The sequence below is a fragment of the Helianthus annuus genome, chromosome 2 (assembly GCF_002127325.2).
Source record: "Helianthus annuus cultivar XRQ/B chromosome 2, HanXRQr2.0-SUNRISE, whole genome shotgun sequence".
Taxonomy (NCBI): domain Eukaryota; kingdom Viridiplantae; phylum Streptophyta; class Magnoliopsida; order Asterales; family Asteraceae; genus Helianthus; species Helianthus annuus.
In genome coordinates, this window is record NC_035434.2 from 71,956,706 (window position 1) to 71,972,644 (window position 15,939).

Below are 15,939 nucleotides of genomic sequence, written 5' to 3' on the forward strand. Positions count from 1 at the left end.
CAACGAAAGCGTACGACCAAACGAACCGACATCCGCGATACTTTTGAGCATATTTTAAGTTCCCTATACTTTAACTTCATTTTAGAACTTTGAAATGAGGTTAACGGGGCTTAAACGTGTCAAAAATGCATCGAAAACTGATGCAAGCCCAAGTGTAGAGGAACGGGCTATTTTGTATTTGGAGGCCCAAGACCGCGTAACAAAAGGGGCCTCACTAAAATGGCTCTAACTTGGGCTACGGGGGTCCGTTTGGGATGTGCGACCAGGTGATTTGAACGTGAGAACAAGCTCTATCTTGCTGCAAACAGCCTAAGGCGGTTTGGGTCATCGTCCGGGCCAAAAAACGCTTATTTCCATGAGTTATTTTATGTTTTATGTTTTTTAGTGGGTTTTTTGGACTTTTGTTTTGTTCTAGTTTTTGGCCCAAGTGTGTTTTAGGCCCATTTTCGAATTTCAGTCTCTATTTATATGTTGCTAAAGATAATGAAAAGGTCAGACTTGAATTTTGAGAAAACTGATTTTTCACTTCAAATTCTGTGCCCTTTGGGTTGAATTTTGGGGTTGGGGAAGAACTACACGGGTATTCGTAGAATCAACGTGTTTGATCTTCATTTATCGTACCACGCACTACATCAGTTGGTATCAGAGCCGAATTCCTGGCTCAAAATGCCTCCGAGGAGAAACAACAACAGGCCTCTCGATGAAGTGTATGAACGGGAGTTGGAGCAGCGGCTTATGGCAAGGGTGGATGAGCGGTTGGATCAAGTGGTCGATCAGTTGACTAACCGGATGGCCGACTTGATCAATCGTAGGAGGCAGAGACCCAATGACGGGTATGGTTCTGAACTTAGTAACCCATTTGGTGATGATTCGACTTCCAAAGACGAACGGGAGGGGCAACCAAGGGGTGAACGTGGAGGGGGTAACAGGCGTTGGGATTCTAGGATAAGAGTTGATATTCCGGAATTTGATGGGTCTAGTTTGAATCCGGAGGGGTTCATCGATTGGTTGGCTACTGTAGAGGAGGTGTTCGAGTACAAGGAGGTGCCTGAAAACAAGCGGGTGGCCTTGATCGCTACTAGATTACGTGGTAGGGCCTCTGCGTGGTGGCAACAATTGAAATTAACACGGAATAGGCTCGGAAAGTCAAGGATCGTGACATGGGACAAGATGAAGAAATGCTTGCGGTCCAACTTTTTGCCTCATAATTTTCAAAGGTTGATGTACCAACGTCTACAGAATTTAAAACAGGGGGCCAAATCTGTTAATGATTATACAACGGAGTTTTATCAATTGATCGCGAGGAATGATATTCAAGAACCGGAGGAACAACTTGTTTCTCGGTATATTGGGGGTCTTAGGGTTCAAATTATGGAGTCCGTGAACCTTTTTGATCCGTTAACCATTCCAGAGGCACACCATCGGGCGTTGGCGTTTGAGAAACAAAACCGTCAGGTGGGCGGTTCATTTACCCCTGCTGGGGGAAACGTTGGGTCAGGCAGTGGGGCACCTCGTGGCGGGCCTAGTCAGCAGAAGCTGGGGGGTAGCAATACCGGGCCTACTTCTAAGGGGGCTAGTAGTAGTGGTCCGAGATGTTTCAATTGTGGTGAGACAGGCCATCGTCAAGCTGAGTGTAAGAAGGCCGGTAAAAGACACTTGTTTGCTGAGTCTGAGGATGAACAGTATGAGGAATATGAAAATAACCCTGTGTTTGATGAAGAAACTGAGTACGAAGAAGAGGTTGTGACCGGTGATGTTGGGGTGAACTTGGTGGTCAGGCGCTCTTGCTACACACCAAAGGCAGATGGGGATGACTGGCTGAAACAAAACATCTTCCATTCAACATGTACCATTTTGGGGAAGGTTTGCACGTTTGTCATTGATTCGGGGAGTTGTGACAATCTGATTTCTGAAGAGGCAGTTCAAAAGTTGGCCTTGAAGACAGAGAGTCACCCGAAACCATACAAGCTTCAATGGCTTAAAAAGGGAGGTGAAGTGACGGTATCCAAAAGGGCACTTGTTTCAATTTCCATTGGGTCCACGTACAAGGATGATGTCGTGTGTGATGTGGTCCCTATGGACGCGTGTCACATATTGTTGGGCAGACCTTGGGAGTACGAGCGTAATATAGAACATAACGGGCGGTCCAATACTTATAGTTTTCTGTTTGGTGGTGTGAAGATCACTCTTGTTCCTAGCAAGCCTAAGCAGTTAGCCACGAAACAGTCGGGTACTCTGTTGACCATTAGTCAGTTTCAAGATGAGTTGGAGGAAGCAGACAATGTTTTTATTTTGATTGGGAAGCCTGTGGCCGAGGAAGTCGACATTCCTGAATGTATGGTCCCGTTATTCGAGGAGTTTGTTGATGTTTTCCCAGATGATTTACCTGCCGGGTTGCCACCCCTACGAGACATCCAACATCACATTGATTTGGAACCGGGCTCCCAACTACCCAATAAGCCCCATTACAGGATGAGCCCAAAAGAACATGAGGAATTACGTCGGCAGGTTGAAGACTTAATTTCTAAAGGGTATGTTCGGGAAAGCATGAGTCCTTGTGCTGTTCCTGCTCTGTTGACTCCAAAGAAGGATGGGACATGGCGTATGTGTGTTGACAGTCGTGCAATCAACAAGATCACTGTAAGGTACCGATTTCCGATTCCCCGACTTGATGATTTACTTGATCAAATTAGCGGTGCCACTATTTTCACGAAACTAGACTTGAAGAATGGGTATTACCAGATCCGACTCAGGCCTGGGGATGAGTGGAAAACCGCCTTCAAGACTCGTGAGGGATTGTATGAATGGTTAGTGATGCCTTTTGGCTTGTCCAATGCCCCTAGTACGTTTATGCGGGTCATGAACCAGTTGTTTAGACCCTTTATTGGCAAGTTTGTGGTGGTTTATTTTGATGATGTTCTTATTTATAGCCCTAATTTTGATGAGCATGTGAAGCATGTACAGCAGGTTTTGACCTTGCTCCGAAGGGATAACTTGTATGCAGCCAAAAAGAAGTGTGTCTTTATGGTCCCTAAGGTCCTGTTTTTGGGGTATGTTGTTTCTGGTGACGGAATACAGGTGGATGAGTCAAAGGTAGCGGCTGTTAAGTAGTGGCCAACCCTCACTACAATAACTGAAGTACGTAGCTTCCATGGTCTTGCTTCATTTTATAGACGGTTCATTCGAAATTTCAGTTCCCTTATGGCGCCAGGGACTGACTGCATGAAGGGGAAGACTTTTATATGGACTGAGGAGGCAGAGTCAGGTTTTCAGTTAATCAAAGAAAAGCTTACAACAGCACCAATTCTAATATTGCCAGATTTTTCTCGGGTTTTTGAGTTGCACACAGATGCCTCGCAGGGTGGTATTGGGGCAGTTCTAAGTCAAGGGGGCGTCCAGTTTCTTATTTCAGTGAGAAGTTGACTGGGCCAAAGTTACGTTATAGCACTTATGATCTTGAATTTTATGCAGTGGTCCAGGCTGTGAAACATTGGCGTCATTATTTGTTTCACAAGGAGTTTGTTTTATTTACAGACCATGATTCGTTGAGGCATATCCGCAGTCAAGATAAAGTGTCACATAAGCATGCCCGGTGGATGGCATTCTTGGAAAAGTTTACTTTTGTTGTGAAGCATAAGTCTGGAATTTCGAACCGTGTGGCAGATGCCTTGAGCAGGAGGAGTAGCCTGCTTGTTTCTATGAGAGTTGTTGTACCCGGGCTAGACAATCTCATGGAACAGCTCACAACAGATCCATATTTTTCTGTCATTTTGCAGGATGTGCAGTTTGGGAAGAGGGCAGATTTTCTTGTGCATGATGGTTTTCTTTTTAAGGAAAATCAATTGTGTATTCCCAATTCTAGCCTCCGACTTCAAATAATTAAAGAACTTCAAATAATTAAAGAACTAGTGCAGTCTTCTTATTTTTGGCCTACTATGCGAAGGGATGTTGATCGATTTGTTAGACGTTGTAGGATCTGTCAAGTTTCAAAAGGCACAGCTACTAATGCAGGGCTTTATATGCCTCTACCCATTCCTCAGCAGCCTTGGGTTGATATTAGCATGGATTTTGTGTTGGGGTTACCCCGTACTCAGCGTGGTAATGATTCCATCTTTGTAGTGGTGGACCGGTTTTCAAAAATGGTTCACTTTATTCCTTGCAAGAAGACAACAGATGCAGTTAATGTGGCTCAGTTATTCTTTCGGGATATCTATCGTTTGCATGGTTTGCCATCCTCTATAGTTTCTGATCGGGATACTCGTTTCTTGAGTCACTTTTGGCGTAGTTTATGGAAAATGGTGAACACTCAGCTCAGTTTTAGCAGTGCTTACCACCCACAAACTGATGGGCAGACGGAGGTTGTTAATCGATCACTTGGTAATATTTTGCGGTGTCTTGTGGGTGATCATGTGAAGTCTTGGGATCTAAAGCTTTGTCAGGCTGAGTTTGCTCATAATCATGCTGTTAATAGGAGTACTGGGTTTAGTCCGTTTGAGGTGGTCTATTCTGCTAAGCCTCGGGGTCCTCTTGATTTGATGTCACTTCCTACCCCAGGCTCTGTTCCCAAGAAGGTGCAAGATTTTGTGGTTGGGTTACATGATGTTCATAAAGCTGTGCAGGATAACTTGGCCAACGCTAATTCAAAGTACAAGCAAGCTGCAGACCAAAAGCGTAGGCAAGTTGATTTTGAAGAGGGTGATTTTGTTTGGGCCATTTTGACTAAGGACCGCTTTTCAGTGGGGGAGTATAATAAGTTGTCAGCCAAGAAGATTGGGCCAGTAGAGATTGTGCAGAAGATAAATTCTAATGCCTATCGTCTGAAGTTACCAAGCCATATTCGTTGCTCTGATGTGTTCAATGTCAAACATTTGCTGCCTTTTCATGGGGATTCGTCTGATGATGAGGTTGCTGTGGATTCGAGGTCGAATTTTGTCTACCCAGGAGGGAATGACGCAGGCCCAAGTGTAGAGGAGCGGGCTATTTTGTATTTGGAGGCCCAAGACCGCGTAACAAAAGGGGCCTCACTAAAATGGCTCTAACTTGGGCTACGGGGGTCCGTTTGGGACGTGCGACTAGGCGATATGAACGTGAGAACAAGCTCTATCTTGCTGCAAACAGCCTAAGCGGTTTGGGTCATCGTCCGGGCCAAAAAAACGCTTATTTGCATGAGTTATTTTATGTTTTATGTTTTTTAGTGGGTTTTTTGGACTTTTGTTTTGTTCTAGTTTTTGGCCCAAGTGTGTTTTAGGCCCATTTTCGAATTTCAGTCTCTATTTATATGTTGCTAAAGATAATGAAAAGGTCAGACTTGAATTTTGAGAAAACTGATTTTTCACTTCAAATTCTGTGCCCTTTGGGTTGAATTTTGGGGTTGGGGAAGAACTACACGGGTATTCGTAGAATCAACGTGTTTGATCTTCATTTATCGTACCACGCACTACATCAAAAACCAAGTTTGGGACTTCAGGGGCTAAATCTGTCATTTTTGAAAGTTGCTGGTCTGCAGGTCCCTTACGGTGCGTATGGAGTTTTTCTTACGGTCTGTAAGCAGTGCCCAGTACATCAGAATTGCAGAAACATTGAATCTGGTCATTCCCACTTGTTCTAATGGTTTTGATCCATGGTTTTTCATGCTATGGGCTGGTTTGTGTAGAGAACAAGTCCCCCAATCATTCTTTAACACTTGTAAGGCCAAGATCATTCCCTCTTCTCCAAGAAATGATCCTAACGGTTTTGCGAAAACTATATATAGCATGGCCCTCATTCCATTTTCTGCACATTTAATCTGATTTTGGCCCTCTAAGTTGGAGTATACACTTCATACCTGAGGGTAAATCGGATCAAAGCTTGCGGGGACCCTTTGTAAGTATTCCTTCGTTCTTTTATCGCTTTTCGAGTGTGAAAGTCAAACTTTGTTTGACTTTCAGCTTTGACCACGAGATGGTCAACGAGAAGTTCGTTTGAACTTCGCAACGTGAGCGTAATCACGATGGTTATAGTCCCTTGTGACTATACCTACTGATTACCACGTTGACGAGTCGTAGTTTCGGTCAAAATGCGCATTTAAGCGTATTTTGCAAGCAAACTACTCTTGGTATCAAAACACTTTGTTTTGATATCAAAACCTGTTTTCTAAATTAGTTAAGCATGTTTTAACATGCTTAGCTCGTCACTTTTAGTTTAGTGCTTGTTTAGAGTCGTAAGTCAAGCGGTCTAAACCACCGCTTAGACTTTCGAACTCGACCCATTTGGTCGATCATTAGGATCCGACCAAGCATGATTAGTGACCATAGTTGCATAGGGAATAACCTCCCGAGGTTATACCTTATGGTCACCTAGTTTAAGTAGTTGTATGATAGGTAGTTTATACGCCTTAAGTAAATTACCAAAATGCCCTTTTCATGCATAATTGGATTTTAAGCATATGTAACCTAAACTTTTGTCACATGACTGATTATGCAACATAAATAAATATGCTTAGGCATACAACACTTGTCATAGGACTAGTTAGACGTCTCGAACGCGCGTTTGCGCGTACGACGCGTTAAGTAGCGTAAGCTACCTTAAGGGGTCGTAACGGGTCGAAAGCACTTAGGTTAGGTTTCACTTCAGTATGTAGGCTTTGTTAAACCATATCATATGAGTTCCAACACTCATTTGGTTTACGAAACCTCATCCTATCCAATTTCCTGATTTAGGTCCGGTTATTAACATAGTTACCTATATTAGTTTCCGTTTGATTTCCGTGACCCCTCTAGCTTTGCTTGGTTGTGGTTCAAGACTTCTAAGCACCCTCAAGTGAGTACATAGTCCCCACTTTTACTGTTTTCAAATTGTTTTGGGGTGGAACACATGTGCCTACTTGTTACTTTCATGTTTTTCATGTTCTATACTTGTTATGTTCATTAGTACACTATAGTACATGATTTCATTATGTTTTGCTATGTATGTTCACTTAACATGCTAGCACATTGATTCCCATATACTACATTTTGTCGCATATGCTCATCCAGCATATGGACACATTGTTTTACATTTTGAACCGTTGTAACCGTTGATCATGTGAACCGTTTGTGACCATTTGACTAACCGTTGATCATGTGAACCGTTTGTGACCATTTGACTATGTGAACCGTTTGTAACCGTTGATTAGGTGAACCGTTGGACTATGTGAACCGTTTGTAACCGTTGGACTATGTGAACCGTTTGTAACCGTTTGATTATGTGAACCGTTTGTGACTACTTGATTATGTGAACCGTTTGTGACTACTTGACTATGTGAACCGTTTGTGACTACTTGACTATGTGAACCGTTTGTAACCATTGATTGGCATGAACCATTTGAAATCTGTTTGAACCGTTGGGTTAGGGAAGTGATTAGGTAACGGGGCGGGTGTAATGTGTTAAAAGCATGGTGGATACGCCACTGGTACTTCCTATATATAAGTGCTTTTAATACATTATATGTCGTTGCGTTATCTAGATCACTTGGGCAAGGTTATCGAAACAAAGATATATTACAAGGTTTTTCTGACGATATATATATACTGTTCGAGTTTTTATTTCAAAACGATTTACAATCTGAATTTAACTAAACCAATGTTTTGGAGTTAAGAATCATGGTTACGAGATTTTATAAATTATAACCAACTTGATTTGAGTTGGTTAATTATGTCGCAATACTATACTTTTCAAAACAAGGTTTTTAAATAAGTATTGTAACATGCAAACTAGCTATGAATCCGACACTCAAACAAAACCTATGTACTCGCCGGCATTTTTATGCTGATGTACTTATTTTCACATGTGTTTCAGGTACAATAGTTGATGATGCTTGATGATGATATTTGTGTACTCACATAGGATTGGACGAGGCCTTAGTGACATTAAAAGATACAAGACTATTTGTACATGTTTTGTTTCAAATTCCAATTGTTGGTGCACTACGTCTGTCGACAACGTCTTGCATCGAGTCTTAGTGTTGTATAGGTTAGATATGACACGAAATCCTAGAAACATGTGTTTGGATAGGGTTTCACTTATAGGTTATAGTCTAGGTTTCGCTTGTATGTCATGGTGATAGTTTCGCTTGAATGTCATTGTTGTAGGTTCGCTTATGCGGACATGACCGTATAAGCGGAACCTCCTCGTCTATAAATAGGGTCCTTTCAAGCGAAACTAGATACATAGTTAGAGGTGTATTCTTCCGGTGAGCAACGAAGTGCTGCCGAAGTGCTGTCAGAACGTGTACTCGTGTTATTGATCAATACAACAGCAATATTAAAGTGAATGTGACTAAAATAGCACCAAATCATTAGTTTCCGCCTCTTGATTTGGATAGGGATTCTTCTGATCGACTCAAACAGGGCCGAACGCGATCCTACAATTGGTATCAGAGCTCAGGAGGAGGAGTTCTTGTTATTTTAGCTGCATTTCATCTATTTTTCTACACTTTCTTCAAAATTTCAAAAATTTTTCACAGTAAAACAAGCTCAAAATCTCATGAATTGTGCATAATAGGATATAGACAAACCCTGGAAAGTTTGATGTTAAAATTCACTTTAAAAATGGTCAAAACTGCTCGTGAATAGGTTCCGCTTTAACGAACAAGGTAGTTCGGCTTCAAGGAACAAGTCAGGTTCGCTTCAATGTCAGCTCAGCAGCTAGTTTCGCTTCAAGTTACAGGTGGTTTCGCTCCAAATAGCACCTGGTTCCGCTTATCTGTGCCTGTTAGATCCGCTTCAAGGGACAGTAGTCTCGCTTCAGTGACAGTTAGTTCCGCTTCAAAGTCACTTAGTGGTAATTCCGCTCAAGAGATCCGCTTGAACATACATCAGTTCCGCTTCAAAGGGTCCACTGCAAAGGCACTTTCGCTCAAGAGTTCCGCTTTTCTGAACAACTTGTTCCGCTTGTGTGAATAACTGATAACTTGAAGGTTCTGCTTATAAGACATTCATGGTTTCGCTTGTACTGACAACTCAGGTTTCGCTTGACGTTACAATCAAGGTTTCGCTTTTCTGAACAGTTTCGCTTTTGTGAACAATTTTCCTAAACTTGGAAATTTTGTGAACTTTGAACCTTGATCAATGGACAACGAATTTTATAACGCCTTTGCTAGCCCGATCACAATGACTCAGAATGCTTTGATTGAAAATGAAACCGGAACGTCTCAGAAGCCGCCTAAACTCATGGATATTGATGATTATAATGTGTGGTCTGAACGGCTTGGAAACTGGGTCGAGGCTTATCACTTAGATGCATGGGAACATACTGAAGAACCATATGTTAGACCCGTTGCAAATGGTGCTCCGTAAACAATTCGAGAAATGAGCACTAATGATAAAAAGAAATATCGAGATGAGAAAATTGATGGTTAGTCTGCTTCAGCAAGCAATAAAAGAAGATATCTTGATATTGCTTCAACATGATGGAACTGCTTACTCAATATGGACAGAATTGGAAGCAAAATTCGTTGGAAGTGATGATATGCTCAAAAAGAAAATGTCTCTCATGAAGAAAGAATTTGATTTATTCCGTGGTTTGAAATCTTAAAACACCAAGCAGATAATAGATCGATATTGTAACTTGGTGAGAAACATGTCAAAACTTGGAATTAAGAAAGATACCGACGATTGGAATTAAGAAAGATACTGACGAATTGGTTGAAAAACTTGCAGATGCGCTACCACATGAAACATGGGGAACGTTTCTGATGATGCTGAGATCCAACAGAAAAGATTACAAGAATATGACACTGGGAGATTTCATCAAACACCTGGAAGCTCAAGAGATGGAGCAGAGAAAGATTGCCAGGATGAAGAATTACGATGGAGAACAGGATATCAGCTTGTACTACAAGAGTGGTGCTACTGGATCAACCAATCATTCCCGAAAATCGAAACTGCTTTTAGTGTTAAAGATTCTTCTGAAAAGAAATCTTCCCAGGGATCTAGCAGCTCAAGATTTTCATCATTCGATCCAAACATTTCTGTAACAAAGAATGGAAGAAAACTTTAGTGCAATATTGTTCTTAGTATTGAAAATGATCAAGATTACATTGAAGAGATTGCTAAAAATCAAATGTCTTTGTTAGGAATGGTTCTTGAGTCTTATAGTAGTTTTGTGGCCGGAAAGATCGGTAATCCAACGCTTACGAAAGAGGATTACGATCAAATTGATGCTGAGGAAATGGAATTGATGGATATTAAATGGTGCATGGCTAGCGTGATGAGACGAGCTGAAAAGTTTAAACAAAATACGGGAAGAGATGATTTCCGTGATGCAAATGTTTCAACTTTAGGCTTTGATAAATCTAAAGTTACGTGTTTTTGTTGCAGGGAAAAGGGGCATTTCAAGAGGGAGTGCAAAAATCGTGAAGCTACTGGAGCCCAGAATCCTTTCGGAAACAACGATTATCACAAAAAGGCGATTTATCATCAAGTCACACCACCAGCACAGCATCAGGCACAAACTGCACATGGGAGAGATGTGATTGACGGGTCAAAAAGAGCATGTCTAAGCAAATATGAAAACTGTTCATGGGATAAATATATTCCAACAAACAGCAAAGTGTGTTTGGCAGAACAAGAAGATGAAAAGTTGGCTGAAGGTTTTTGTTGGGATGATTTTTGCCCAGATAAAGATCTCATGGCCAAAGAGATGTCCAAAAACACTTCAAATGTTAATGCTTTCTTTGCTAATGCCTATGATTTAAAATGTGCAGAAAGAAACAAGAAAGTCATGGAAGCTGCTGAAGCAAGACGGAGAAAGCTTGAAGAAGAGGAAGAAGAGGAAGAGAGATTAAAAGCTGAAGCTGAAGCTGAGAGAAAAAGAAGAGCTGAATTTTTACGATCAAACAGGACAGTCAAAGAGGTTCCTGAATTTGAAGTAAAAGTTGATGCTGAACTAGTTGAAGTTCCAGAAAAATGCATGAATTGTGATTCTTTAATCAAGCAGAACAATGAGTTGCTGCATAACATAAACAGATTAAAAGAATCATATGATACAATGAACAGAGAAATCAACAAGTATACTGATTCAAGTGGTGAACAAGCTGTGGCAATGAATACATTGAAGATAGCGTACCTGAGACAGCTTGATGATGCTAATTTTCATATAAAGAAGTGTGTAGATCTGGAGTTGGAGTTAGCAACACAAAAGATAGAAACTGAGAAAGTGAAAAAGTTATTAGAAAGTTACTCATGTTCTACTTTTGTTGTTGACAGGATTTATCCGGTTGTGGAAAATTTGAAGACGTTTGGAGAAGTAAAGACGTCTGAAGAAAAGAAATTTGTGACAAAAGACGAAGAAAAAGTGAAGACTTCTGGTAAGAAATCAAGTGTGGTCTATAATAGATGTCCGCCCCCGGTCGAAAATGGATATTCACCTCGAAATCCAAATTCTGAGAGAATCGAAAAAGCAATAAACTTAGAATGGGAGTCTGGGCCATCGGATAACTTGCCAGAAAATATTGATGTCACGTACACGTCATCCGACACTGATCATGAGTCAAAGTTGATAAAAAGTGTGGTCGATCAAGTGTTAGATAAAGATGACAGTGAGGAGTCAAACATGGAGTCTAAACCCGAGTCAAAGTCAGGGTCCAATGCGTCAAAGCCAACCTTCAAAAAGGACAAACGGGTTTATGATAAAGAGTTTTTTATGCCAAAATCTAATTTGAATGATGAATCATTCAAAGTGGCTTATACTTTGAAAGATTCTGACAAATTATATTATGATGATGTTTTTCCAATAAGAAGTGTCAGATTTGAAATGATTCAAAAGGTTTTCAAAATAACAGAAATTAATATTTCTGAAATAAAAGATTTAAATCTTATCGGAAAACCTAAACAATACACTTCAAGAGATCAACAAAGAATCAACAAGAAAATGGGTTACAATTGTGATTATAGTTTCCAAAAGAAACCAAACCATAATCGTAATTTCAAAAAGAAAGGTCTTGGTTTTATTCCACCGAAAAACTATAAAAATGAAAAAACTTATAAACCAAAAATTGTGTTTGTTTCAGGGAAAACGTCAGAGGTTGAAAAAGAACATTCATTCAGAAAGCAGACAAATCAGGAATTCCTTGCCAAGAAGCAAGAAGAGTTGAAGAAGAATGATGTTCCGAAGAAGATTGAAAAGAGAACCTGTTTTCAGTGCAAGATTGCTGGTCATGTTGCTAGGAATTGTCCAAAGACATTTAGACCAAAACAGGAAGTCTCTGGTATAATGAAAGAAAAGGTTGTCGAGAAGATAGAACTGTCAACCCGGAAGTTTACTGGCTTTGAAAATTCAACTTTTGAGAAAGGAGAATGTTCAAAGAGTGCTTCAAGAAGAAAAGATAATGTGCCAAATCAAAAATGGGTTGTGAAAGGTTCAGGTAATAGTTCTGGTGATGAATCTGATTCCATAAAATCAGAGGAGCCACGTGTTGAGAAGAAGGTTGAAAGAAAAGTTCCAACTATGAATGATGAAAATTTTCCACCGTTGCGTGCTGAAAATTTTAAGAAAAAAATTGGAAAGGTTGAAATTTCAAATCAATTTTATTCTGACAAGAAAAAATTTGATGTTGAAAAGACTTTCAAGGGGAATGTGAAACGTATTTTTGGACAAATGGTCAATGGTAAGGCCAAAAATGTCAAAGATTTTTATGCTACACGACGTGTTCACAAGTCTGTTGAAAGAAAAGATGAAGAAGTTGTTACACCTAAGGAAGGTCAAGCTTGGGTGGATATTTTTTTCAAAGAATAAAAACCTGACTTGCCGGAGTTCCCAAGTTGGTAATCGTGGATCATGAATCGGCATCATTCTTTATCATGTTTGTATAATATGTTCGAAAAGTTGTTGCAGGACTTTTCGGAACTCCCAGGTTTGTAAGCGAGGAGTAGGAATCGGCACATTGAGAATTCAACCAACAGATGGTAATTTGTTGAAAAACAGGTTTGAATATTTGTTTGTGCATATCTGCATATGGTAAATCAAGGACATTAATTTGTACTTGAATTTTTTCCTACAAGTGGTTGAAAGCAAATGTGATGATTTGATCCCCATAACCTACTAGTGGTTGATAAATGAACTTATTTTCAGGAAAAACCATTCTGATTAAAACAAACTTAAGTGTTTTGAAATCATTATGGGAAAATAGTTTGTTGTGAGGGGGAGTTCTGATTGTTTAAGCCAAACGGATGGAGAATTAAAGCAATTCGATATCAGTTGTCATGTTCTGTATAGTTTGTTTTCAATTTTCTTTAGATGTATTTGAATTTTAGGGGGAGTAAGAATTTTTAGAAAATCCAAAAACATCAGAAAATTTGAAAAAAAAGTCAAAAACATGATAAAACTGAAAAATGAGTTTTTGTTGCATAAAAGAGGAGATGATGGTACATCAGTGGACTATCACGACACGCTAAAGAAATGTAAAGTCAAAATGTGATAAACAATTTTACTGTGGATGTGTCAGTAGGTTTTCGCACATTTAGTAAATTGTAAAGAGATATAAACCTAAAATCAAACTTGCTTATTCTGTGGGTTAACAAAACTGCTTGGATATATAGGTAACCCCTGAAATCTTGTTTGAAAGGTCCCGTATTCTGAGATACTAGGTCTTTATGCTCAGTGATATCTGGGGTATTATCCCGGGACTTCTGCTGTATGGAAATACTAACCTAGTCCCCGGATAATGCTTTCTGCAAAAAGCTTGTATAAGCTCGCCCTCAGCATGCTGATGAAACAATAAAATTGATAGTCGCTGCTGTTGTAAATTGTTAGGATCCGAGGCTCTCATGATTGTGCTTGTTTGTGATGTTTGAACAAATCAAATAGATATGAGCAGTTTTAAGTTCAGCAGAAATGGATAACAGACTTAGTAAAGACAATCAAAGGAGAATATAGTTTGATAAACAATTGCTTTTTCATAGAGTCGAAAGATTACATTAAAAGCAAAAGGTTACAATGCAAGCTTACAGACTAAAACTCCCCCTCAGCCTGATACTCCAAGGTTGGTTGCACAAGATGAAAGGATTGAATTGAGGAGAAGAACTCACTCAAGACGAATCAAATATAACAGTATAGAGTACTGTCATATTTATAGGCAAACCAAACTACTGATGTACCTCAGCTGACGTCACCATGATAGTGACAACTAACAGCTTAACAACCTATAAACACTGATCTATACAAAACTACTGATGTCTAACAACTGATTGATAATACAATACAAAACAAGTCTAACACTGTTCACGTTCCATTGTTGTAGCCTAAGCACTGATTACTTGAACATCAGTGCTTTCTTCAAAAGGTGATCAGTCTTTGAATGGGCAGTGCTTGGATCTTCAGCAGTACTTAAGAGACAGCAGTAGATAGAGCTCAGCGTTTGCCTTTTAGCAGTCTTTAGTTGTTTCATCAGTGTTTGGTTCATCAGTTGTTCTTCTGAGCAGTGTTTAGAGTGTATCAGCAGATAGGTAACCACTGTCAAGGGGAGAGCTTAGTGTAAACATCTGCTTATTGTGAATCCACTGTTGTGATCAGGTTTTGGCTTTACATTATCTGTTCCTCTGGTAGGGTTCAATCCCAACAATCTCCCCTGGAACAGATAATGCCAAACCTGTCATTATTCTGTATTTTTATTCTTCATCAGAAGTTCCTTTGCTTTTCTTTTAAATTCTTCTTCAAACTCTTTGGAACTTAAATCAGCCTCATCCCTGCACAGTGTAAGCTCAAGGAGATCTTGTAGATCTTCAACACTTAGGCCTAGTGCTTGATTCCTTGATATATGCCTCACTTCTCCATTGGTTCTGATCAGAGTCAATACGTGGGTCTTTTCATCAGAGAGCCACTTTAGTATTTTTAAACCAAATGGGTTTCTTGGGAGAGGTTTATTGACTGATGAACTTAAAGTGTTTGGCCTAGAGAAGAAGTGTAGAGCAGTATCATGAGCTTCAGACACTCGTGTGAATGCTTTTTCAATAATCTCATTAGCTGCAGCTATGTCTGCTTCAACTTCTTTGTCAGACAGCTCACTGTTTGTGACATCTGCTGATGACTTTTGGCTTACTACTTTGACCCTTTTGGCAAGTTCTTGTAGTTTTGCTAATCTTTCTTTATCTGAAGTTATTTTCTTGATAGCTTCTTCAATCTGATCAGCTTCTTTATTCTTTTCTTCTCCAGCAGACAGCATTTCCTTCCTTTCTTTTCTCAACTTTGTGACAAAGGCTTCTGCTGTGCTGATCTGTGTTTCAAAGGTCTTGACTTGCTCCTGTAGCTTTTTGTAGTTAGACTTTTTAGGAATGTCAGAGACTTTCAACCTCTGCTTCTCAAGCCTTTCATAAGCTTCATCAGTTTGCTGCTTTGACCATTTTGCTATGGCTTCCGCAGTATCCACCTTTCCATCCACCAACTCCTGCTTCTTTCTTTTATGCTCGGAAATAAGATCAGCTATGAATTTGTTGTATTTGTTCCAATTTGGAGCTGTATTTTTCTTCCGTGGATCAAGTTTAATCTTTTCAATTCTGTTAGCATCATGCTTTAGTGCAACGATTGGCCAGTCTTTGAATTCTGTTTCTTCAGCAGGATAGAACTTTTCTCTCATTATGTATGCAAGATATTCTTTTCTCAATTCATTTCGTTGTTCTTCAGGGAATAAACTTGACATTTCTTTGTTTAGATTACTTGCATATTCTTCTATTTGTTTGACTTTGTTGAGCAGGAATTCCCTTCTTTCCAAAATGGCTTCATCACCTTGATCCTTGCATTCACTTTGGCTCTTATCCTTGCTTGTCTTGCTTTTATTTCGAGATATTCATTCATGTTTTCTGGAATTATGAAACCTATGAGAGAAGGAAATTTCCTTTTTGTAGGATCATCTTCAGTGTAAAACTGTTTCATCTCATTTTTCACAGCTTCTAATTCCAATGGATATTTAGCAGCAACAGGATCATA

The 15,939-nt window shown here is 39.8% G+C and overlaps 1 protein-coding gene across 1 annotated transcript; it reads left to right on the forward strand.

The window, feature by feature from the left end:
* Positions 1–735: 735 nt before the first annotated feature.
* LOC110891059 (uncharacterized protein K02A2.6-like) lies at positions 736–3,111 on the forward strand. Its single transcript, XM_022138723.1, has one exon. The coding sequence runs from the start codon at positions 736–738 to the stop codon at positions 3,109–3,111; it is 2,376 nt and encodes a 791-aa protein (XP_021994415.1).
* Positions 3,112–15,939: the final 12,828 nt, after the last annotated feature.

Coding starts and splice junctions, on each gene's coding strand:
- LOC110891059 (XM_022138723.1), top strand. CDS start 736: ATGGCAAGGGTGGATGAGCGGTTGGATCAAGTGGTCGATCAGTTGACT.